The 25,341-nt window shown below is 41.2% G+C and overlaps 2 protein-coding genes across 6 annotated transcripts; one reads left to right on the top strand and one right to left on the bottom strand.

The window, feature by feature from the left end:
• Window positions 1–203: 203 nt before the first annotated feature.
• On the bottom strand, window positions 204–10,893 carry ANKRD22 (ankyrin repeat domain 22). Of its 3 annotated transcripts, none has more exons than XM_019293953.3 (6): window positions 10,649–10,893; window positions 4,289–4,480; window positions 3,402–3,509; window positions 3,009–3,086; window positions 2,064–2,162; window positions 204–1,297 (listed from the first exon to the last, which is right to left on the bottom strand). In XM_019293953.3, the coding sequence occupies exons 1-6, from the start codon at window positions 10,682–10,684 to the stop codon at window positions 1,220–1,222; spliced, it is 591 nt and encodes a 196-aa protein (XP_019149498.1). In that variant the 5' UTR covers window positions 10,685–10,893; the 3' UTR covers window positions 204–1,219. The 3 variants fall into 3 exon arrangements, with proteins under 3 accessions (XP_019149498.1, XP_010409254.1, XP_039410114.1); XM_010410952.4 differs by having other exon boundaries at window positions 10,411–10,891; XM_039554180.1 differs by lacking the exon at window positions 10,649–10,893 and having other exon boundaries at window positions 4,289–5,401.
• Window positions 10,894–14,142: 3,249 nt separating this feature from the next.
• LOC104697927 (lysosomal acid lipase/cholesteryl ester hydrolase-like) lies at window positions 14,143–25,207 on the top strand. Of its 3 annotated transcripts, none has more exons than XM_039554482.1 (11): window positions 14,143–14,293; window positions 16,051–16,177; window positions 18,050–18,164; window positions 18,408–18,606; window positions 19,396–19,505; window positions 20,345–20,481; window positions 21,428–21,568; window positions 22,296–22,367; window positions 23,679–23,747; window positions 24,001–24,070; window positions 24,911–25,123. In XM_039554482.1, the coding sequence occupies exons 1-11, from the start codon at window positions 14,157–14,159 to the stop codon at window positions 25,027–25,029; spliced, it is 1,296 nt and encodes a 431-aa protein (XP_039410416.1). In that variant the 5' UTR covers window positions 14,143–14,156; the 3' UTR covers window positions 25,030–25,123. The 3 variants fall into 3 exon arrangements, with proteins under 3 accessions (XP_039410416.1, XP_039410414.1, XP_039410415.1); XM_039554480.1 differs by having other exon boundaries at window positions 23,920–24,070; XM_039554481.1 differs by lacking the exon at window positions 24,001–24,070 and having other exon boundaries at window positions 24,911–25,207.
• The last annotated feature ends 134 nt before the right edge of the window (window positions 25,208–25,341 follow it).

Genomic DNA, 25,341 nt, shown 5'->3' with positions numbered 1-25,341 from the left:
TTGTAGCTGGAGTTACACTGAAAAACAGATCTGTCTTTTTACACAGGAAAAATACACCAGCTTGTCCACACACCAACTGTAGCACCCATTAGCAGTGCTGATCACAGCACCTATGTTCTGCACTTCTGACAGCTTACAGGAAAAGGCCAAAATTGTCCAAAAAATAAAGATCCATTAGACCAAGGAGGCACAATACAGCAGTGTACAAAAAGAGTCTCCCTTTTATTGCTGCATTATTAAATCACAAAGCACTGGGCCGTTCTAATAGATTGCTCACTACTGCAGGTTTTCTTCTGCCTTCACCTATGCAAGAGAAGACTCATGGATATATTATTACTATGATTGGTATTATCCCCTGCTGCATGCGCCACTCTGTACAGCATGCTGTCCTGTCTAGTCCCATGGGAAGGATACATCTGGCTTCCATCAACCGCATTTCATTTATTGACTCTTTTTTTTAGTACACTGTTTATATTGGAAAGGTAGTCCAGAGACTGTTTCTCTGAGCCAAACATATTTTCATTACTACTTCTTAATGCATTAAAGTGATCTGGGAATTGAATTTCTTTATGGTCTCTAGCAAGGCACTGAATCTCTTTTTGCTGTTTCTTAGATGGAAAAAGAGAAGATAATCCTACCTTTGTAGCAACACAGTGAGAATTAAGGTGTGTAAAAATCGTAGGAAGGATGGAAGGAGGAAGGGCTCAACTGAGAGATTTGTTTTCCCAGCCACTCCCATTGTAGAAAGAGAAATAACAAGAGGAAGGGTACCAGACTTTTCATAACTGCTGTAGCATATTGTTTAGTTATCCTATGGAACAAGTAACACACTCTAAAGGAGATTTTATTTTTGCATTGGCTGCCAACCATTGTATGCAGTGGTTTAGGCTTCCAGATATTTTATAGCTAGCTTTCAAAATCCACAGTCTGTAGAAGTCAAGCAATAAAATTGATGAAGCAGATGGGAAGGGCAATATTTTGGGCACTATTGTAATAATTCATGGCTTAGTAAAATAAAATGAACTTCTTTCACCCCACACATGGCCTTGGGGTACTGACAAATCTCACACAAAATTGTCCAAGTCTGCAACAAGGAAGGGGTGGATGTGGACCGAGTCTTTATCAAGTATCAGCCCCCATCCTCTGCAGGACTTCTGCTGTTGTGAAAGGTGGTTTGTCAGATGAGGTAATTTTCTGCAGGCTTGAGAGTCCTTGATGGCTAAGAATCTTTTTCTATCATGCTTTCAATGTTGTGGAACTGTAATCTTCTTGCTATATCTAAGGGAGTCTCCCCATCCTGAAAGAAACACATGAAATACATTGCAATATGTTAGATAGGGGTCAAGTACAGAGAGATTTCCTGACTTTGCCACCTGTGTAAGGTCCCATGTCACTTCTGCTCTAAAACAAAGGTTTCAGGACATGCTGGGTCTAATACTACTCCGGCCAAAGACAGGAACAGAGACCTCCCCTACAGTAGGGACAGCCTTTCCACTGTTTCCTGGGAGTAGTATCCAAGTGCACAGAGCTCAGCTAAGATTTGATTTCCAGAGCAACATAGATAATACACTGCTCACCTCAACTCAGGAGTGCAGATACTCCCAGGTCAATATCGATTTGGGCAAGACTTGAGCTGTTCTGGTGGCAGAAGCAGCTTGACTTAGCCTCTCAGAAGAAGGGTCCTCAACAGCACAAAAAGCACCTAGGAAGACTTTTATCCCTCCCCTGCAGCCTACATCTTAGGAGCAACTGTGGAGTAGCTCTGAGCTAAGAAGAGGCAACATAAAGATAGCTAAGAGATGTGCCAAGCCCCTGCTAAGCCAGGGGACACAGGCAGCATTTACTGGTAGAAATCCAGCAGTGAAGGTTTCATACTTTGAAGTTGCTCTTGCCAACAAAGGCAATGGAACAAATGTTTCATACCAAACAGGAAACAAATTGGCTGCCAGGAAGCTGTGCACCCTTCTCCTTAAACTACTGTGCCTACACTGCTAAAGCCTACAATGTACTTACTGGTTCACCACCATGAGGAGCAAATACAGTTATCAACTCCACCTTCTTACCTGATTCTTTAAAGAAGTGTCTGCATGAGCTTCAAGCAGTAGAGGAATGACTGCCTGGTTTTTCATTTCACAAGCATAGTGAAGAGCTGTGCTGCCAGACTGAAGGGAAGCAGAAGCAGATGAGTTTTATTTCTATAGTAAACTTCTTAAGTAGGCCTTAGCTAAGTAGGACTACCTGTATCATTTTCCCCCTAACAGCTGGATACAGAACACACATACCATTTTCTGTCACAATACACTACACAGAAAAACAAATACATTATCATGAGAACAACAGGAATGAAAAAAAATCATTCCTTCCCTGGGATGCAACTGCTAAAACAGGTTTGACACATTAGCAGGAAGCCAATAATTTTGGAGGATTCCATAATCTTGGTCTCAGAAACTATGTCTTAAACTATACTTTTTGCTTGCACTTCAGTGTTTTAGAACTTGGTTGCTGATAAAATTGGGGTTTCTCCTTTTGTGCCTTAGAGTAGAGGAGCTCTTTACCACACCCAGGTAGGCTAGTGGATACATAACTCTGTGTAGGGAAGATCAGTACACTCTGAAGACCAAGAGAAGACACAGGGTCTTGCCTTGTAGCCCACAAATCTGTTCCAGTTCAAAAACTTATAAATGCTGATAAACTCAGATGCTTATATCTCTAGAATCTTTACAGAATCAAATATTTAATACATCAGTACCTCAGCCCAGTTTGCCTGGATTCCCTTATGAGGGCATTGGTCAGAAAGGGAGAATAGTTGATCAGGGGGGAATTACTTCTGTATACATTACAAAACTATTGCCTAAGTGTCAAGGGGAAACACTGAGTCTTCCTGGTACATCAGTCAGTTCAGTTCCCGAAGCTCCTACTCCAACTATGTTGCTAGAAGGTTCTGTAGTCTGTTTTTAGTATTGTTGCCTGCATGTGAGCCACATTTGCATTTGTATAAACCCACTTACAGAGTCTGTGGCATTCACATCGACTCCAGCTCTAAGCAACATCTTGACCAGGTGTTCATTCTGTTTTGTCTTTGAGACCTGTTTGGTGCAAGAGAAAGAGTTACACGGAAAAACAGTTCATCTGCATATAGTCTTAAGTACATTTGTGCTAAATACCATGTTTTTTCCAAAAAGAGGAGTGGTCTTTGAAAATGCCAGACTGATGCAGCAATACAATTCTGTCCTTCATCAGCTACATTCACAGCAAAATCCCTGCTCCTTCTGTTGTACACGTTCAGTCTGGTTTTAAGAAAGCAGTCCATATTCTATACATGTTCCTGGCCTGAAATACTGCCATGAAAAATGTGATTGAGGGAAAGATACAGGGTCATTCCTTCTTCCATCCAGACTCACCATGAGAAGATATCCAATAAGCATAACTGGCATGAGGATTATGATGAGCACGTAGTCAAGGAAGGTAAACCGTTTCCTCACAGCATAATGGAGGCAAGTGCGGTCCTTCTAAACACAAATTAACTCTGATTAGTACCAGATTCAGTGACCTCACTTTGTTTAATATTGATAAGAGTAGACCATTTTAAATTCCACAAGCTTTCTTTTAGACTATCTAACAGGAATACTGCTGTGATTTTCAAGCGGAAATAGACACATGCATCTTGCTTCCTTCAAGTAGAGGCACGTTTAACACATAGACAGTCATGGAAATCAGACTACACGTGCAAGGAGGATGTGGGATCCAAAGGATTCCATGTGTACATGGGCAAACTTGGACCTGACTGCAGAGATTCAAAGGAGAGAGTGGGTATCTCATGTGGCTGCTGCTGCCTCACAGCAAGTTAAACCAGCAGGAGGGATTGCCACAGCCCCCCTTCTTACGGAGGTGCTGGTTACTGAAGCAAGGACATGTGAGACCTTAGGACATCTCCTTTGGGACACTGGAGAAATACAAGAAAGTAGCAATAACCAACACAGATTCCTATAGAGAACAGAGTTTTAAAAAAAAATGTTTGAATACCAAATATACCAAAGCAACTAAAGGGCAGGGCTGTAAAGCATGCTACAGTGTTAAACTTGCTACAGGTTGTCAAAACGGAGATGGACAAACTAAGTTACACAGGGCCCCAAAATAAGCAGAGAAGCTTTTTTGTTTCACCAGTTTCTCCACACATGCCTCAGTAGGAAACAAACTTGAGGTTTGTCTGTGCTTGCCAGTGTTCCCACTGGCATTCCAAGAATCTGAAGGAACAGTCACTGCAAAGGAAGAGTCAGTGGCCACTTACCTTATTTCTGAGGTTGACATCAGCATGTTTTCTAAGAAGATAATTAACTATCCTGTTGTTTCCTTGTTTACATGCACAAATTAAAGGGGTGTCTCCACTGAAGCTGTCCTGGACATTCAGATAGTTGCCGTTGCGCTCCAAAAGGAGATGAACTTTATTGAAATCGTTGTTGTAAGCTGCCTGACAGATGGGCTGAAGTGAGAAGATAATATGCATCAGCACGTGTTTCACTAAGACATCCATACTTCCCATTCTGGCTTACTACATGTGTGTCCCAAAATACTTGACAGAGGCTGTAGTTCTTGGTGCCTTCCAGAAGATGGTGGTAGGAGACACTCCTGCAGCTGCTACAGAGCTCCCAGCCCTCTGCCCCAGAAGTCACAGCCTTTGCACAATGGAATGGATTTTCCGTTCATTTTGGATGCTACTTCTATAATCCAAGAAATAAATCCTGTTTATTTGCAGCCATTAGGCAAAAAAAACCAAACCCGGCTTCCACTCTCACAGGAGCTGGTCACTGCATTAAGCAGCAAGCAGGGACAAGCCCACGTCTCTGAGTTTGCATCAGGGTTTCCCTTTGGATGAGCACTGATGAACAGAAGGAACCGCTCCTGACTCATCCGTGCTCAGAAGAGAACCACCCTGCAGGTGAAAATTGAAAAACCAAGCCCCCACCAATGTTTCTCTTCTAGACCTTGAAGTACCTAAAAAACTCATGCCTGTGTGCCCACAGGTCGGATCCTGCTTGGCTTTTGCAAAATTCTTGCTGGTCAGGTCTTTGCTCAGTATTTCTGCACATCCTTAACCTAAACTGCAATTCCTTCCCTCTCCAGCAGCAAGAGACTGACGAGAAGCTGAGAATGACAGGAGTACTGTGAGCTTCTAACAGCCTAGTACAGGCAGAAAATGACATTTAGAGGTGGGGCAGACTGGTAGAATTTGAGGTGTCCAGTCAAAAAGAGAATAAGTCTTTTTCTTTTCTTTGATGCTGAGGATTTTAGCCAACATTTTCCAAAATAGAAATTTTCTTTAAATAATATCTGCAATTTTTTTCTTCTCCATTCTCCTTTTTTCACATCCTAAATACTCTGCATGAAAAAGATCTAGTCCTGAACTCTGAGCTCTTTCCTCACTCCTCCAGTTAGCTTCCTCCCCCCCCCGTCCTCCCCCCATCCCCACGCCTTCCTGCCTTAAAAATATTCATCTCTTTTACACTGTTTTAGTCAGATTTTGATCTACAACACAAGTTTATCTCCAGCATCATTACTGCTTAGTTTTCTGGACAGCTGTATAAGAGAAGTGATTTGTTTCCAAAGAAGGTATTTACATGCTTACCAGACCTTGCACCACTTCTTGTTTTGTTTTTATTATGTCAGACAAAAATCTACAAAGAACACATGTCACATTTTAAATTTGCACATCTGTCTGTATTCTTATAGAAGCCTATGTATACCATTTTCTGCTTTTCACTTCACTGGAACCAGAACTGTTTTAACGACTTTGAGGAGAAAAACCTCTTCTAAGTCCCTTTTGGGGTGACTTCCACACAGGTGCCAACTAAAAGATCAGTTCTCTCTAAAACCTTGCTCTCTGTCTTATTGGTGTCTAGTACTGTATCTTCATGTCCAGGAAAGAGAAGATCATGTGGAGTCTGTCTGCACCTCTGATTTCCCTACTACTCCTGTTTTTAGGATTGCTTTGCTTATTTAAAGATGTGGGAGATTTGCTCTTTGGTTGAACACCTGCTCAAATCCCAGTCATTTACCACATAAATTTACTCCTTTTTAGACTGATTCTTGCTAGGTCAGCAGCTCATGGCACCAAAAGATATATGCTTTTTTGCTTTTCTTTCTGTACTGCCTCCAAGACTTTTACTTGCTAGGCAGTTAAACCCAAGGCATTTCTGACTGATACTCTCATTGACCCGTGGGATCTTTTTCTAAACCTTACACTACTGCTGAACTTAGTTCTAGAGCCATGAAAAATGGTGCCACACAGACCACTCCCTAAGAGACCACATTATTTGGGGCTGAAGTCATGTACAGAGACTAGCACACATAAGTCATGCATACTCTTTCACCCACCAAAACCAGCTGTTCTCAGAAAACATCCAGGGCACAGAGAATGCAAGGAAACAGTCCTCATCCATTTCAACAACTAATACCTGGGTAACTGATGTATTTAAAGTATTTTTTAATCACTATTATTCCCCTGAAGTGGGGATTCTTTGTAGAAATTATACTCTCTGCATTAACATGTTCCACTCACGTTTAAAGAAAAAAAACAACAAAGCAACACAAACTTTTTTCCTGTTTGTGTGGGATTTTTTTGAGGCCCACTCTGCTGGTTTGTATTCTTGAAAATACCTTATAGTCAAAGAAAGGTGAAAAGTCCCACAGGCTAAACTTGTAATATACCTCCCAAATTGGCAAACACAACTCCACTGCTGGAAGAGCAAACATAGTAGCAGAATATTTAAGGAACAAAGCAGTACAAACAACTAGAAGTTCATGATATTGATATCAATAACAATAAGGATTAAAAAAATGTTTTATGAAAGTATAAAAATAAGAAAAATTACAGATAGGCGGCAATGAGTCACTCATCTAAGAAAGGCAAATGTTATATTAGACACCCTCTCTCACAGAAAGAGATGTTATAGAAGACGCTTAACTGGCAGAGTGTATACAGTTCTTGTCACTTGGGTCCAAAAATGAGGTCAGACTATGGCAGGAGCATGAAACATCTCTGCACCTGAGGAATATGAAGAGCCTGAAGAAAGATTGATTTGCTTAGCTGAGCTATGGAGTGACAGCATTGTAGCGGTTCCAAAATATATTAAAGGGTCAGTGTTAGAGAAGAGCTAATTAACTTCAAAGAACAAGGTAAAAAAGGTGGTATATCTGACCAAGATATTTAGCATGAAAATTAGAAAGATATTTGTATTCATAAGCAGACTAAAGTAACAAAACAGGCTTCCAGTAGCAACAAAATGGACACAAAACCTGCCTGGCCCCAGGGTGGGGCTTGGGCATGTGCCAGGATTTCTGTGGTTGTGAAGGCTCAGTCAGAAATCTCTTTTCCACTTCTCACTTTTTTGGGTTGTCACTCTGGCAGCCCTATCTAAAGGATGACTACCTATGCTTGAGACTGTTTTAAACAGGTCTCCAAACTTTTCTCATAAGACATTAATAGGATTTCTTACAAACAGACAGACAGCACCTGTCTGGAGTATCAGCAGGGAGGCCAGGTATGGAGTTAGAACGGTGTTAGGTACAAGCAGCAGATTCCATCCAAAACCCAAGAAAACATATTCCCTTTAAGTCTACAGAAAAGCCTGGAGGATAAAAGACTGGAAGATCTCACATAGTTTTCTACAGTGTTAGAAGATTGCCTCGGTAGTGATACAGCTCAACAATCAGCTTCAGATTTGTGTTATGGTTATTACTGTTGCTATGTTATTGTTATCCACCCATCATACACAAGAGAGAAATAAACCTATGGGATAATATTCAGAATACCTGGGCTTCACATGCAAAGTGCAAGCCATATGCAAAGACCCAAAGTTCTTGTCTCAGGCTCATGCTCAGCTGTGGCGAGGAGCAGTACTACGAGAGCAGAAGTCTGATGGCAGTGGAGGACTGCCAGGAGAGCCCCTGCAGCTTCCCTTGTTCCCAGAGATGCACTGGAAACTGGAGCACGGACATAATGTCTATGGCATCTCCTTTAGGGACGTGTGAGAAGAAAAGGCCAGTGCTCTCACAACAACAAATTCTGAAGAAAGCATAAGTGGGAAATGATTTCTCAGGTTCTGGAGAGGTTTGCAGTCCAAGACACGGGTGGCTACTCTTGCCCACATCACATCATTTATAAATCTCAGTGTCCTGATCACCCCAGGGAACTCAAACAGACCCGGCCCACTCCATAATGCCACAGGGCAGACCCGGCAGAGGCACAACAAACACTGCACCCAATACAGACATGGGCTCAGGTCTGAAGGGAGGGGCAGTAGGACCCAGAATTCCAGCTTGGGTAACGAGGAAGAGAGTGACTCTTTGGAATGTCTGGCAGCAAAGCCCTTCACCTCTGCTCTCATTCACACTTCTGCAGCACCACCCAGCATTCAGACAAGGTGCACGGAGTAAACCTGACAGTGTGACATTGCACAAAACCACTGGAAGGGAGGGAAAAAAAGAGAATCACACCACCAAACATCTTCTTCCCTCATCAGTGGTGCATTTTCCCATCCATAGCATCAGGGCTAACCATGAACTAGAGCTCAGTATGCCCAGCTGAAAAAAAACCTGTGGGCATGCACTGGAGACTGAAAAGAAGAGTTTGAATATTAGATATGCCAGTGAATGAGTATTTAAAAGCTGTCTTTCTACAATACTACTTTTGCAAACCTTTCAGACCAGGAGTTAATTGTCCAGTATCTTCAGGAAACGTGTGAAGTACTCACAGGACATGCAAGGGTTTTCATGGCTGAGACCACTCAGTACAAGATCACAAAATAAGGGGTGCAAGAAAAGCAATAAAACTTTCACTGCCAGGAAGGACAATAATAGAACTGATGTTTAATTTTTTTTAATCAATTGTGGAACATGATTGATGTCAGGTCCTAGTAGTTTACTCGATCCAGATGAACTGCCACACCTGAAGTTGTCTGCTTATTTTCAGAGTTTCTTGCATCCCTCTCTCTGCTTAACTTTGCTGAGCTAGTGATAATCCTTGAGCTATTTAGCAAGTTCTACCACACATGAAGTAAAGGTTAAAGGCACAGTATGAAGGACAAAGCATTCAACCAATAGAGAGGAGGTGACGGTAAAGCCTGTCTTGCAACTTGGAGAGCAATTTCATTTTATAATTGCTTCCTCCTTTAGAACTGCAGGGGATTGCCTAAATTACATCAACTCTTTGCAGTGGTTTAGAAAAAAAAAAAGATGCTTTGTAATGTCAAAATATTCTGAACCAATCCACAGCCTCTTCCTTTGCACTAAAATTATTCCGAAAGCATGCTATGAACTGAACAGGAAAGTCTAAATTATGTTTAGGATGTTGAGCAACACACTAATATCCAATACATACTGCTCAGAAAAGGCAACTTGAAGTTTTTTATTTTTAGTTCTCTAGTTTTCCATCCTGTATAAATGAACCATAATTTACCCAGAAAATTGCATCTCAAATTTTTTAAAGAAAGAAAATGAATGTATATGAAAATATTAACTAATAAGCATGAAAAATATAGACAGGATTTGACCATTCTTTAAACACCAGTGTAATTAAGCTAGATGACACTGGTTTCCCCTGCAATACTATCTCAGAGTAATAGGTCTGGAGAGAGGCACGAAATCCTTTCAGAATAGGTGGCAGTCTATTCAGCCGATCACCTTATGAATGCACAGATTCAAGCTCCTTGTGATACTGAAAGAGGAGAAGATACTTGCTTTCATTGAATAGCTTTTTAAAAATAAAAGAGTGGCTTTCAGCACAGAAATGTAACCTTTAAAAGCAACAGCTATGTAATGCTATCTCCAGAAAAAGAAACACCAGTGCAACGCACTCTTTTCAGAGTCACAGAGGTCCAAAATCCTCATTTGTTCCCACACATACAAATGGGAAATTTATAAAAAAATAATGTTTAGGTAGAATTTATGCTAAAGTACAGGAAAATGTTAAATGAACTATAGTCTGGGGACAAACACATAAAGACAAGACAAAAATATTACCTTCCTAAAACAGTATGGGGGCAGCAGGAGGTTTTCTAAGCATTAGCTTTGTTATCTGTATTCAGTGTAAGCCAAGGAGTTGTCTGCTTTTTGTGAAATTGTTTTTTGCTTGCACCATGTTCAGAATCGTTCTGATCTCAACACAGACCAACAAAAAATGTTGAGCACATACTTTGTGAAGCCACAATAATTACACCAGTTCTTGTATTTTCTTTGCTCCTATAAACCATACTACTGACAGCTTGTAATAGACAAAGGAAAACATTTCCAAAGGGGAAAAAACTTCCAGATCTGTATAAGCCTGTGTATGGGAGGCTGTGAAGGGAACAAACCAAGCCCAGTGAATATCCATACCTTCAACAGCCCCAGTACCTGCAGAAAATGGTCACGTACCTCTGAATAGAGTATACCCATGCCTATTCTTCACTCTGGAGTCCTTCTTGTCCAAGAGCCCAACAAGTTAACCTCACTTGAAATGCGCTTGAGCTTGTTTGAATCTGGTTAATATTTAACTTTAAAATACCACTTTTTCTTAAGCTACGTTTCCTTTCAGTGCTTTCTACTTAGCAGCATAAAACAATTGTCTTCAGAAGCCCAACCCAGGGAGGGAAACGTGAGAACAGCAACTTACGGGAGACTTACGGAACAAGTTACAACACACAAGCATTTTCCTTTGTCATTTTTGCAACAACATCCTCCAGTTACCTAAAAAGGAAAGTAGCAAAACAGGTCGAGGAGAGGAGGGAGAGAGAGGGGAAGAAAGTTCCACAAGTAAAGAAATGGGGGAGTGAAAAGAATAAAGAGCATGGAATCTAAAACTTAAAATAACAAAGAATAGTAGCTAGTCTGCGACTCAAGCTACAGCTGACTAAAACCTGTTCAAAACCCTCTGCAAGAGCACCTCAAATGCCTATCAGGAAAAGGGAAGGAACTACATCCCACGCCTTTAATGAGCTCCCAGTATAACTAGCCTCTCATTCTCTAATTAAACAGGCCGGCCTCTTTCATCACTTTTGCTCAGTGTTCTCTTCCTAGCCCAGCACAAACAATGAATATGATTCATGTTTAACCTGATAATTTTATATGCTAATTGGGAAGGGAATTATTGTTGATGGCCCTGAGGTTAAGATGCTGATAGCATTTCTGTACTACACTCAGTCTTTCCGAGTAAGGCATGTGTATTTCAAGTGTCTGCATTCACCTCAAAATAGCTTTTCCCTTTCTATTTCAAATTGTGTTTCATGTATCTCAAGCAAATTTTAAAACATGTTTTAAAACACATGCATGTAAGCATGCACCTTAAATCCAAGCCCTCTGCCTTCCATTCCAGAACTTTTATTTCCAAATAATTTTCATATTTATTCTACAGCAAGGTGGAGGACCATATAAAATTACTTATTCTATCTCCAGCCCTCTCTGATTAAAGTAGTACAGCACCACTGGCTGTAGTGTTCGTTTGCTGGCACCAGTTCTAACCCCTTCACTGGCTGTTTATCTGAAGAAAATTAGGCTGGCATGTAAAAGAAACAGACATAACATCTACCTGTGACAAACTCACTGGGACCCTCACAATGGACTGATCTTTCAGCATGCGCTGAATATACTGTTGGACTGAGGACATACAAGAGTGAGTAATACCTCAGAGGTGAGGAGGTCTTCCTCACTAGTATTTCTTCACATCCAGATCCTAAGATATTCACATCCTCTTGCATCTACTGACCAGCTTGTTGGAATTTATAAACTATAACTTGTTGAAAGAAATATTGAATCACTAAGCTGCTACATAAAACAACTTAGTACTTTAATTAATCCTTTCCTAACAAAAATAAATAAATGTATGGCAATCTGAAAAAGTGTTTAAAAAAACAATAAACAAACCAACAACAACAGCAAAAGCCCACCCTTTACAAAACAGAGCAATAGCTTCAGGCAACACTTTTCCCAAGCTAGTGTAAATTACCATTTAATTCAGCATCATATCCCAGATCACCTGGAAAAACACTGAAGTGACTACTTTGGTCACAGCATCAGGTAAAGAACAATTAAGCAGCCCAACCATGATGAGGTATGAGACTCATGTAAGTGTATATAGTCATAGGTTCACTCCTGTTTCACACATTGCTTCAGTGTTCTTCGCCATGCTTCTAAATGAAGATCAGAGTCCTGAAATTTAAAAATTTTTTTTGGTGAATAAGGTTTTTTTCTCCAGATGGTGCCAAGACTCAGTGCATGGGCAAACTGTCACCTACTCAGTCTGTGTAGGAAACATGATTCTTACATCCTCACAGAATTCCACAACACTTCAAAAGCTTCATGTGAGCCAGAAGGGAAGCAAATATTTTTCGGAAAGGCCTTCAACAGGGCAATCATAAGGTAAATTTATTTTTTAAACCAGATATCAATTAAGTTTAAGAACAGCATATTCAATACAAGTCACAGAAGGTCATTTGTCTCTTCAAGTTCCAAGCACTAGAGATTTTATAGCCACAAATTGCGTGAGTTACACTACTCTCAGGAAAGCAATCTGTGGCCTGTTGGAGTTGTGTGTGCAGAACAGTCCTCAGAAATGGATATTCCCAAGAAATGGAGTCCTGGAATGGCCAGTGTCTGGACAAGAGGGACACTCACAGCTTATGCTTTCCCTAAGAAAAGTGTTAACTACTTGTACAGGATCATTGTAGCACTCCAAGGGTCCCTTGCACCTCTGCTTCAGGATTAACTCAACAGACCCAACAAGCACTAAGAAACTCCTCAATGGCATGAAGCAGAGCCTGATTTTATAACATTAAACTGAGTTCATGCTATGTCCAGCTCTAGGCCAGACCTCCTGGGCTTCAGTTTTGCCACAGTATTTTAAAACAGAATACTTACTACCTCAGCTGTCCTGGTTCTCTGAGTAAGGACAGCCCATCCTGGGAAGTTTCTGTATACCTTCTAGGTTTTATGTTTTCTATTCTCTTTTTATATGCATTACTTTCATTCTCTTTCAGAGAGAAAGAAGTGCTTTCAGATGGGCATACCTTTTACTCTTCAACTGATTCCCATCAACAATATCAGAAAAAATATCATACATGCCATATGCCACCATGAGGTGAAATAGGTAAAACATTGCAGATCATTCCAGGCTGACAATTCTATAAAACAAAAAATGTAGGCTGATGTTAGCTGGGAACAAAGCAGGGAAAAGCCTTTGATACTTCTCACTAAGCAGGGCTATCAGACCTGTTGAGCTGTGATGCTTTTCACTGAGAAATCACCTATTTGGTTTTTCCACAGACTGTGTCCTACTTCATAAAGCAGAATTGTTTCTGTGGTGACTCTCAGGTTTTGTTTCCTAACAAGTACTTACTTCATTCATTTTCCCAGGCAAAGCACCAGATCATTAGCACCCACGTTTCAAACAATTTGCTGCATCAAGAAACCAGACCAGTTTCAGTGAGGATCAAGCTCCCCCAGGCTGACTACAATTAATTCAGTGGTTAGGCAGGGGTCTCCAGCATATTGTGTTTTAACAGAATTCATGGAGATGGCTTGTAAATAATAAGTAGTATTAGCACCCTCTCTTGACTCCAGGTTTACACAATGTTTTCAAACTTGATTCAGCTCCTGAGAATCCCTACAGAAGCAGGCTAATTCAGAGCAAACTCTTGCTTGCATGTTGTGGTGTTCACTGAACAACACATGTAGGAATGTGTGTGTGATGCTAAATACACACCTTTCAAATCACTTGTGCTTTTATTCTAAGATTATCTGACAAAGAAGGATTGTCCCCAAGCTATCAGCAATTCAGAAAAGAAGCAACAGGTGTGGAACCAGTGACCACAACAGCTTCTGTACTACTCACATCAGCAGAGATCACATTCATAATTGAGAAAAGCTGGATTCTTCCTCCTCTTTATCCCAAAATACGGTAGTTACAGCACTTACTGAGACAGGTAGCAGTACAGATAAAGATCTGTCACAGCCTCAGGGAACAAGAATAACCAAGTTCCTCCTAAGTATTCTAATAACAGGTTAGATGCCTCTTTATCCCACCAGATCCATGGTGCAATTTGGTCTTTCAGAATGTCATGCAACGGCGCTATTTATCATAGAGTAACTCCACTCCTTAAATACTGCGAAACAAGCAGCCCTTCAACATGCTCTCCTATACAGGCAGATCACACACAGAGCTCTGCTGCTGCTTCTTCCATCAGCACAGGCTTCTGGCAGTGAGGCAGCCGGGAGACAGACCAGGAACTGCAGCAGAGGGTGCAAGCAAGGCAGTCAAACAGAGGTAAGTTGCTTGTTCATATGCGTCCATGGTTTCTTTCTCTGTTGCCTGTCTCCATAAATTTGTGCAGCTGGTTCTCAGAGCAGCCAGCCTGCCATCCTTTCTGACTGCTGTGCATCAAAGTGCATGTTTGCCAGAGGTGGAGAGGAAAAAGCCTTTGACCCATGCAAATGATGCAACTGATGGCTTCATTTTGTTCTCCTTGGTTTTTTCCCCTAGGGGTGCCACTGTGGATGCGTGGAAATCTCAGCTTTGAAAGCATGTACATAAATTGAATAAATCTTGTAGTTCCAAAAGCATTTCAGTTTTCCCTGTAAGTTAATCCAGAGATTGTGGCATCTGCTAGCCTGGTGTATTTCTGTCCCATTTAAAGTGTATGTGAAAGCAATTACTACTCTCTCAAGAGTACACTGATAAATTTCTAGAATGTTTGAGGTTTGTTTTCATTAATACCAAATCTTCAGAAATGGCAATTTTGAACATATCTTTCAGGCACCTTTCTATACCATTTTTTTTTTCTTTTTAAAATATTTCAGTTATTTCCTGTTTGCCATGGTAAATGTCAGTCTTTGGCATTGTTTCATTGCATAAAAAGACTAGATTATTGTTCATTACTGCTCCTACAGTCAAGACTTGACCACTGAAATTAATGAGACAGTTGTGTGCCAAACCTTGGAGTTAATTGGTGCATTAGGTCTGATTTATAAAGCTTCCATATTCAGTACAGTATATAGAAAATTGCACAACATAAAAAGGGTAAAAATTTAGCTACTCCATTGCTTTACCTTTAGTACAAACTCTGGCTTGTGCTGAACTTTTCAGTTTTGTTCCCAAACAATGCTCCACATGCAGGAAGAAAGTGTTTTTTACTTTTGTTTGACCTGAATAAAGTAGCAGAAAGCAGTGGAATATCTACTCTGAAAATGTGCTTCCAGCGCACATAGTTGGGAGAATTTCTGGTGTATTGACAGAAGAATTGGAGTGTTCTTCTACAAAGTGGATAGACCACAGTGAGTTTGGATGTCAGTATTACAATTATAATATTATATTATATATATTACAATTTATATATATTTTTATATATATATAATATTCCAGTTGTGGTTTCATCCAAATGTTCTAGGCTCTCAAGGGATACGATAGATTTAATAAAAAATGAAAATAATTGACGACTCCTTCCTTCATTCCTTCATGAAGAAGTTCAGGGGAAACAAATATTTTACCTATCCTTTTTACACTCTCCAAGTCTTAATGACACTCTTTCCCATGGTGTTTCAGATACGACACTCTGGGTTTATTACCTGTTTCCTCCATGCTAATTACAAAGTTGGCTACAGCCAAAAACCAGGGCATTAACTATATAGAGAGCACTACAATTTCTGTTCAGACAAGCTTTACTGTGACCACCAGACAGAGCCTAAAATCCATGAAAATTCAGACTTTTCTCTAAGAAAGACAGATTTACAATAGAAAAGATGTATGTGAGAGAGAAAGGATGGTACTCAGCACAAACTAGCATCAATACCGTATAAACACAGGCCCCCAGGTTGGTTCCTTCTCATCCTGGAGCCTCTGACTCCTTCCTGGCCGATATCAAAGAGGATAAGCTGCAGACAACCCCTCCTCACACAGATACTTATCCTGGCAGCCCTTGGGGAGCAGATGTTGGGCAACCTTCAGGAGACTCCTCTTGGGTCTTCCTGTGGAATTCCACACCACTCTCTTCCCAACAAACATAGAGCATGTGCTCTTCCACACAGCCCCAAGATGTGGTGCCTCTTCATGCTGCTCTGCTCCCAAGGAATTGCCTTTTCAGCAGGATTCACAGCAGCCTCCATCCCAAGCCACTGCAAGAAGAGTCGCGACCCCGAATGCTTCATGAATGTTGTAAGTAGGGTCACCTTCTCTCCCTCTCTTTCTAAATCTTCTCTCCCACTACCACTACCACTGACTAACAGTGCCTGTCAGGAGGCTAAAGTAAGTTCCCTTCAAAGAGGTCTCTCCAGCACTGTGAGCATGGACCTGGAGGAAATGTTGATGCTCCTATCCGAACAGTGTTAGCCTGAGAGAAGGATTCCTTTGCAGTGGAAACAAAGGCTGGCTTCTAGTTTCAAGGCCCGCCCTTCTGTAACCTGTTTGCCTAGAACAGTGTAAGGGTGCTTGAACCCCTTCTTCAAACAGCAGATCCTCACAACAAAAACCCCTTGCTCTGAATCACCAAAGATTTCCTCACTGTAGCAGGTGTGTAATAGGTGGTGCTGTGAATGAGTCTGTAACAGAAGCTCCACTCTACATGGCTTGCTTAACCACACTTCGGCAAGAAAGGATTCACTGTGGAACAGATAGAGATACTGCTGCATGTTTAGTCTCTAGAAATGTACGACCTTGTTGTGGAGGAGAGTGGGAGCTTCAGGCAGAGTTCCTTATAGAAGACCTTCCATTGAGTAGTGAGGTGCTGAAAAGACCCCCTTGATTTCTAAACTCCTGCTCAGAGAGGAGCCTGGGTGCAGCTGAATCCAGTCTTAGCGTCCAACTGACACTGCTGAAGTCTAAGGAATTACAAAGGTGTGATTGAACCATTCTACAACTTTGTCTTGCAGGACTAATGATGGCAAACCAGATATATTTATATAAAAAAGAACGATTTATTATAATAAATGATTAGACAAAAATATCCTAATCAGAATTTTTTACTACACAGTACAGTAGCTAAAACTACTAGTATAAGATAGGATAGAAGAGTGCATTATATCAAAGTAATCACATAAAAGCAATTGTATTAAAGCTAGCAAAAAGAAACAATTATTAAAATAGAGATTGAGGTAACTCATCCTCACCCACACCAACATCCATGGGCAAAATCTCTTTCGCTCAACCTCCAGGAGTAACTTTGAGGGGCGTCCCCACGCAAAGGAGAAATCTTCACACACACTCCGAGAAGGGATATGTTAGGAGAAATTAACCGTATGAAAGTGGACTGGACTTTGATAGTGTAAAGTGATTGACTACCAATCATGTCTCCAGGTCAGCTTAGCAGTTTATCTGCCAGATCTTTGCCTCATTATCAGGATGTTAATTTGGGGTTGACGTGTCAGACCAGTTAGCATAATTCAATGCCAAAAGGAGAACATGATGTTCCCTCTCAGCCCACCACTGATAGCTTGAAAAACAGGATATTATTTGAGTGATTTGACCACATTCCAAGGCAGAGCATCATGCTACACACCTGTATCAGCCTTGCAAAAAATGACAAACTATCTCCCAAAAGGTTAGTCACACACTTTGTCCCATAACAGGGAATCAAATATCAGACAACTACCATCTAAGCAGGTCTGAAGAAGACTTTGTTGCATCCTGCTACTTTTATAAGTGTAGTGCTTGAGTACCACAGATAAAGCAATTACTATAATTTGAGTGATACGGTATTGAGTAGAATACACAAACCACATCACAGAAACACATCCCAACTCTTCTCACTGCTATTTGCATCTCCTGGCCTCCATGGCTGTGGCATGGCAGTTATAGGATCATCCACAAAAGAGAGAGACCTGGAGTTTGTTTTCCTGCAGGAATCCCTTTTGGTGTCCCTCCCTACCAGTAAAACACAGAGCAGTAGAGAAAGGCTAGCAATATGTTATCACATTTATCTTCATGGCAGGTTCTTGGCTAGTTTCACATTCGTGGACAGAGGCAGCCTCTGAACACTTCCTACACCAATATCTGCACTGTAAATGCAAACCCTCCTTTGGCTTTCCCCAGAGTGAAATTATCAGATATCATGGATTCCCCAGTGAGGAATATGAAGTTACAACGGAGGATGGATACATTCTTGGTGTTTACAGAATTCCTGCTGGAAGGAACAGCCAAAATACAGGTATGGCATATAGGACAAGATGAAGGTCTGAGAGCCAACTCTTACATGGATTCCCCATCTTTCCCCCTTGCATATACAATGGCATGTTCCATACCTTTCCATCTCAGCAAGGACACCCAGCCTAGAATGTGGCCTGAGTTCTGTATATTGGTTAAACACTCCTGCAAAACCAAATTCTGCACCCCAGTTTTAACAACATATTACCTATTACTAATACAGCCTAAGGAAACTCTCCTGTTTCAGAGAAGAAGCCTGCAGTCTTGCTACATCATGGTGTTTTAGCAGATGCTATTCACTGGATTTCCAACCTGCCCAACAACAGCTTGGGCTTCCTCCTCGCAGATGCCGGCTACGATGTCTGGTTGGGAAACAGCCGAGGAGACACCTGGTCTTTAAAACACAAGACGCTTAAGCCCTGCCAGAAAGAGTTCTGGCAGTTCAGGTACTCTGTGGAGAAAAAATTTCTGAAGAAAGCAACATTCAGGGAACTAGCAAGATGAGGCAGTTGGTACTAGAATGCAGAACCTTTCCCTTTCTGGTTTTATGAAAAAATCCTTTTCTAAATTATGTGAAAACACTACAGGTTTTCGTATAATCTGACTTCAAGCGGGACATGCAACATTTAAGGAGACTAGACAAATTCTTTTCCACAGATGTAGCCACTTCTGGGCATATCAGGGAGGTTGTAAGAAGGAATTGGCTGCATGGTCTGGACAGGGTCTTCTGGAATCAGCACACACAGAAGCAAAGCTGGAAGTATAAAAGTCATCTTTGTCCATACACCATGCTGGTTTCTTTTGGAAAAGGCTTCCAAAACTGGGAGGCATCTGTAACCTTGAGGTCTCCCACCAGATACCATGTCCAAAGTGCAGAAAGGAGAGGAGACTATTCAGCTCAGTCTAGAAATCGGATCTACCACACTTGATGTTAACTGAGAGAAAAATATTTCTTGTAACCCACAAGGGTGAAAGCACTGAATAAATTCAGTTCCCCAAGGGCTGCAGCTGTCAGATGAAACTGGCACCTCCTCCACAGAGAGCCCAAGGCATCAGGCAGCCAGGCTGTACAGCTGCACCCCTCTGCCCACTTCCCCAGCTCAAGCAAGGATGCAGACACACTGTGCAACCTCCTCCTTCAATGGGTCCTGCTTGGTGCAATGAACAAAACTGACAATCAGTAGCTCACTGTGATAGTCAAATTGTCTGCCAGCTTTTTGTGTTTCTCCCTGTAGCTTCGATGAAACAGGTAAATACGATATTCCAGCAGAGCTGTACTTCATCATGAATAAAACCGGACAGAAGGATGTTTACTATATTGGTCACTCGGAAGGGTCAACTGCAGGTAATGTTAGAACTGCCTGGGTACAAAACAGTCAGCATTAGTGCTTAGGATTTATGTGTAAGGTCTGTGAGCAGATGCTGGGGTTTATATCATGGTGTACCATTACCTTTTTACAAAAACCAACTTAGAAACAGAGTAGAAAATGGGGGAAGTGGCATTCTTAGACAATTATTTTCCTTTCTTCGCATATGCGCATTCTAAGAGTCTCTTTGCAGAATGAATAGTTCAGACCAAGTCACTGCCTTCTTTGTCTTTAGATAATTATGCCAACCAGCCAAATCCATCAGTGGAGAAATTTAAACACATTCAGAAAACAGGATGGAACAAACCCTTTTTAGTTTTAATTCCTTCCCTATACTCTTCCTTTATGTGTGAATTCACTTTCACCCAAGTATGTGTGTAGTTACAAGGAAAAATTCTATTCTTAATCTCCAGATAATTATTGTATTTCTTAATGCCAGCATAAACACATACAGTCTTTTAGAGACTGTAAGCTGAGAAACTCTTTTATTAGAATTTAGGTAACTTTAGCGAGAACTTGAATTTCAAAAATCTGATTAATAGACCTTTTCAACCAAAACTGGTCTTAACACAAGATTGTCAGCTCTGAGAAGATCAATATTAGGAGATGCTCTAATGAGCTTGTATCCTTAGAATGAACTTTATCTTCCAAATAAAAGTTTCAAGCAAAAATCAAACATTCTTACTGGGTCTGCAGCATAGAAATGGAAAACAGCCATTGGTAATCTAGTCTCACTTCTTTGTTGCCTACTGCTTCTTTATTTATTTGGTCTGTGGAGATCTCTTCATTAACTTGACTTCTTTTTCTGTGCTTGCAGGCTTCATAGCATTTTCTACTTATCCTGATTTGTCTCAGAAGATTAAAGCATTCTTTTCTTTGGCACCAGTAGTCACCATCACACATGCTACCAGTCCTGCGGTAATGCTCACACAGCTTCCCCAGCCACTGATCAGGGTAAGACATTTCTTCTAAAGAGAAAGACATAATTATCTGCTTTGTCTCTACTGCGCTCATGCAACCTGAACTTTTAATGGGTGATGAGCTGGAATTGAATTTAGTGTATCAGACTGTTGACAGTACCTGTAGACTTCAGACTTTCCAGAGAGCTAAGCTGCAAGGTTTCACACAGTATCTCTTCTGCAATTTCTTTAAGGTAGCAGGCATACTTTCACTGCTATTTCTTTAAATTAAATATCTCTGAAGAAAAATTTCAAATACCAGAGCAAAAGAAATCAAATATATTCTACTAAATCTAGCTTTAAGCACTAATAAAAACTACAAGTAAGATATTTCACATCTTAATTTTATCAGACATGCAGTTCATTTTTGCTTGTGACTTATCTACTTGTAAAGTGATACATGAAGCTTGTACACCAGAAGGTGTCAATTTAACAGCATTTACTGGGAATGTGGAAATCATGCATGCTATTATTTATGTCAAACCACAGGAGCACATCCTCTTTCACTCCAAGCTGTACCCATGATGTGACTATAGAACAGCCAGCTCTACACCCTTCTCATTTGTCTCATTTGTCTGATCCCTCTTTACTTGGTAGTAATACAGTACAGCTTGCGCCTGCCTGGAAAAAATATTAGGGCAAAACGGGACTTCCTATATTCTACAGTCATCAGTGCAGCCAACTTCCTTTCTCACTGAGATCAGTACACTAAAAACAGATGGATAGTGACCTCCAGCACTCAAGAAGAAGAACATGTGGTCTGCCCTTGAGAAGAACACACTAAAAAGGATAGTGGGATGACAAGCAGTTTCAGCAATCCTGCCTCTGGGGAAGAGGCAAGGCTATTAAAAAAGAGGGAGTGACTTATAGAAGAGGGAGTTTTCTGCATCAAATAATCCTGCAACAGCTAAAAAAAGGTTTTGCACTTTTCCTCCCCTCAGTTACTACTTGGCTGCAAAGGAGCTTTTCACTACCATGAACTGATGAAAGGACTTGCAACACAGCTCTGTGCATGTCTGGGAAAAGTTTGTGGCAGTATCTTCTGCGCCATAGCAGGGGGCAGGATACAAAATATGAACACGGTAAGCACATCCAAGAAAAGCTTAATACAAGTAAATCTGAAGTAGTTTTGAAGGGCAACTGGATGGAGAAAGAACTTTTTCTCTTTTGCACAATTCATATGTTTTCCTTCCTAAGCAACAAGACACCTGGCTCATCTTAACATAAGAGATGGTTTCTTTTTGCTTGCTACACATCAAAACATTTCCAGCCAAAACTCACAGCTATTTCTTCACACTTCTCTCCAAACGAAAGTTTGCATTCCTTTACTCTGGCTGCTACCTGTTTTTCTTACAGACCTTTCACGTGTCTGTTCTCCAGTCACCTTTAATCTCTCAGACTGTTTAACAAGTGTACCCATAAAAAGCCCTCACACATGCAGCTTCATTATGCTCAGGAGAACTGTGTATTAACAATCTTTCTCTATTGATTATGCATTATTTAAAGCATCATAAAAATCATAGAAACTAGGAAAACCAAGGCCATACACACTTTTAGAATTATGTTTTCTCTGTGGGTAAGGACTAATGTTGAAAAGACTGTCCCAAAGGCATAAAATCTTATGTAATCATTCCTACTGTAAACTAACATATTTGTGAGTCTTTCCTCAACTTCATTTTTTATAATTGAAGAATATCCTACAAAAATGGGGTTTTAACACAGCAGCAGTATGTTGCTCAGGGTCTTCACAGCTTTATTCTGTCACAGCACCGGATCTCTGCCTTAATAACACTTTTGCTTTGTCTCCAGAGTCGAGCAGATGCTTATGCAGGACATTACCCAGCTGGAACATCAGTACAGAATGTTATTCACTGGCATCAGGTATAACTGTTCTGACATACAAACACTCTTATTCCAGCTTTTTATGCAACTGACAGCCAACAAGGAAGGCCAGAGGTGACAGATCTGGGAATCTGCCCATCAGATCTTTTCACCTGTCACAGAGGGAGCACAGTTTCCCATGGCTTACCGGATCATTCCCCAAATTGCCCCTTTGGTACCAGGCTCTGAGACTGCCCCAGGGCACATCACACCTCTCCATGTTAGGCTCTAAATGCTTCCAGCCTTCATCCTTATTCATGAAGGCGTGTGCCTTGAAGGCTGCAGAAGTGAACACAAGCGCTGTCTAGGCACTTTGCAGCGAGGATAGCGAGAACTTCAGCAGTCAGGGATGAACCAAACGAAGAAGTGATCTAGGTTAAAGTTTGTCTCCCAGAAGGTTAACTGCAGCCTGGATTACCTCCAAAAGCCAGCTAACTGCACAAATGCCTCTGCTGGCACAAAGGCAAAATGGGGAACTGCCTCTTCTGCTGGCACCTCATGCCACTTTCAGACCCAAGCTTGTTCTGCCTAGGCTCCAAATCAGACCAGGGCAAGATAGCATTGGCTCAGAAACACATCACTGTATGTGAACTGTCAACTTAAGTGAACTCTAAGTGAACTGTGACACTTAAACCAGCACCTAAATACATGTGTGCTGCTCTACACTCCCCTGCCTAAAATTCCTGGTATCCAGAGCAGAAACCAAGCACCCAGAGCCACAAAACAGAGAGGAGGAGCTAGCAGATTTCTATCATATCCTCAGTCACTTAGAGGTTTGGATGAAAAAAATGCACACACATTATCAGTAAGACAGGGTAATCTTTTATTATTTTGATTTACCTTTTAGACAAATCCCAGAAGACAACAGTTCAGTGTTAAGGTAATCACACCCTGCTCCCAATACTCTCGTATGCAGTACAGAGCCTCTGATAGTGTTGCCACTACTGTGAGCAGACCAGACCAGACCAAACAGGCACACAAAAGTCGAGGTGTGTGAGGAGGTATCCCAGGCTAGTGAGAGCCCTGACATGCTCCTGCATCACAAAGAGCTACCTTAGCTAACTGAAGAGCCAATTAAGATAGGGCAGCAAGATTTTAATAACTAAACATACCAAGGGTGGTGGTTGAAGATCAGGAGGGAATGTTAGCAAGGGGAAAGGCGGTGAAACCACTTATCCCATGATCCCCTCCTGTGTATCCCTGGTATCCTGTCTCCTGCCTGAGCCCTGACTTCAATCATATGCAAAAAACCAGCTTCTGCACTGTCTCTTAACACTCTCATTTTATCTGTCTTTGTTACAATATTAACAGATATTACGTGCAGACCAGTTTCAAGCTTATGACTATGGCTGTAAGGAGAACATGAAGAGATACAACCAGGTGAGGCAATACATTTTTCTGAGAACTCATCATTGCGTCCTGGCAAAACTAAGAATAGAAAAATTCATATTTTAGCACCTTGAGTGCTCCAAAAAGAGGGGGAGGGTGGTCTTAGGTAAAGTTTCACCTGAATCTAATACTCATAATTGTCAAAGTCTATTCACAAACACAGTGCAGACAGATTCTTGCAGCCTGCCCTATTGATGAAGGGATGTGTCCAATGACATGTCAACTTACCTGCCATTCCCAAAAGGCTAAGAGCCACACCCAGGTCCAAGGACTGGATGAGTACAGAGATCTTCACTTCCCCAAAAATCCTCAAGGTCTGTCTTTCAGTTAAACACTAGAATGGGGAGGGGAAAAAAGAAAGTGGAAATGCCTACCTTGGTATTCAGAGGCTACTTGCCATAAAAATTAAACATAAGGGATGATTCAGTATGGCATAGTGGAGACTGCTGGGGTGAACTAAGGTATTCTGTATGGAAAAAAGGAAACAGGCAAAACTTGGTCTGCAGGAGTTCAATTTACTGCCTAGTCAACACTAGGAAATGCTGTGCTCCTCTTGCAACACTTATAACTTGCCTATTTTTTGAGGCTTGATCAGATCAGTTGACTTGCAGTGAGCTTTGTGAGTCAGGGCAGGTTGTTTTATGGGTGGCACATTATCTTACAGGTGGATAAAGATTCCAAAGACTTCTCAGTCACCTTTCATGCACACATACAGTCTTAAAATACCTGAAGTTTAAATTTTGAAATGGGCAATGTTTTATTCCCAATACTGTGGAAGGTTAGGAAACTGCCCAAAAAGCAGCGCAGAAGAAAGATAACAGAACCACCTTTTGATAATAGGGGTCAGTTTAAAAACGTCTTGTGTATGGTCCCTTACCACACTGACAAATAACCATCCTGCATTGTCATTTGGCCCAGATCTCAGATGATCTCCATTTTAATCTTCTGTGTTTCTTTAATTTCTTCTGTGATGATAAGCAAGGCAGGGACTGGGGTTAGGGCAATGAACAATAAGAGGGTGGCCTTCATCCTTATGGTTTGACTGTAGGCAGTGCAGAAGAAAAAAGCAAAGAGAGATGCTTGCACAGAAACCTTTCTCTAAACACAGCTTCTGCTACAACAGCATTCACTCAGCTCTCCTCCCTGTCCCACAGACTGCTCCTCCTGTGTACAAGATAGAGGAGATAAGGACACCAACTGCTGTTTGGAGTGGTGGAGAGGACAAATTTGCAGACCCAAAAGACATGGCAAGGCTACTTCCTCGGATCACTAATCTCATTTACCATGAGCATTTTCCTGCATGGGGACATCTTGATTTCATCTGGGGCCTTGATGCAACTGAGAAAATGTATCTGAAAATCATTGAACTAATGAAAAAATATGCTTAAAGTGCCACATAAGGAATTAATTCATCCAGTAGAAACCTCAGAGATCTCTATTTAGCAGTTGAATATTGGTATAGGGATATGTATAAAGGTTTACAAACCACTGACGACTGGTTGGCAATTTTTTTACACTGCTTTCTATGGTGTTACACTCTTATAGTGACTGCAATCTTTCTGAAGAAGCTGAGGTACATGTGGAT

The sequence above is a fragment of the Corvus cornix genome, chromosome 6 (assembly GCF_000738735.6).
Source record: "Corvus cornix cornix isolate S_Up_H32 chromosome 6, ASM73873v5, whole genome shotgun sequence".
Taxonomy (NCBI): domain Eukaryota; kingdom Metazoa; phylum Chordata; class Aves; order Passeriformes; family Corvidae; genus Corvus; species Corvus cornix.
This window is presented reverse-complemented; position numbering and strand designations above follow the sequence as displayed.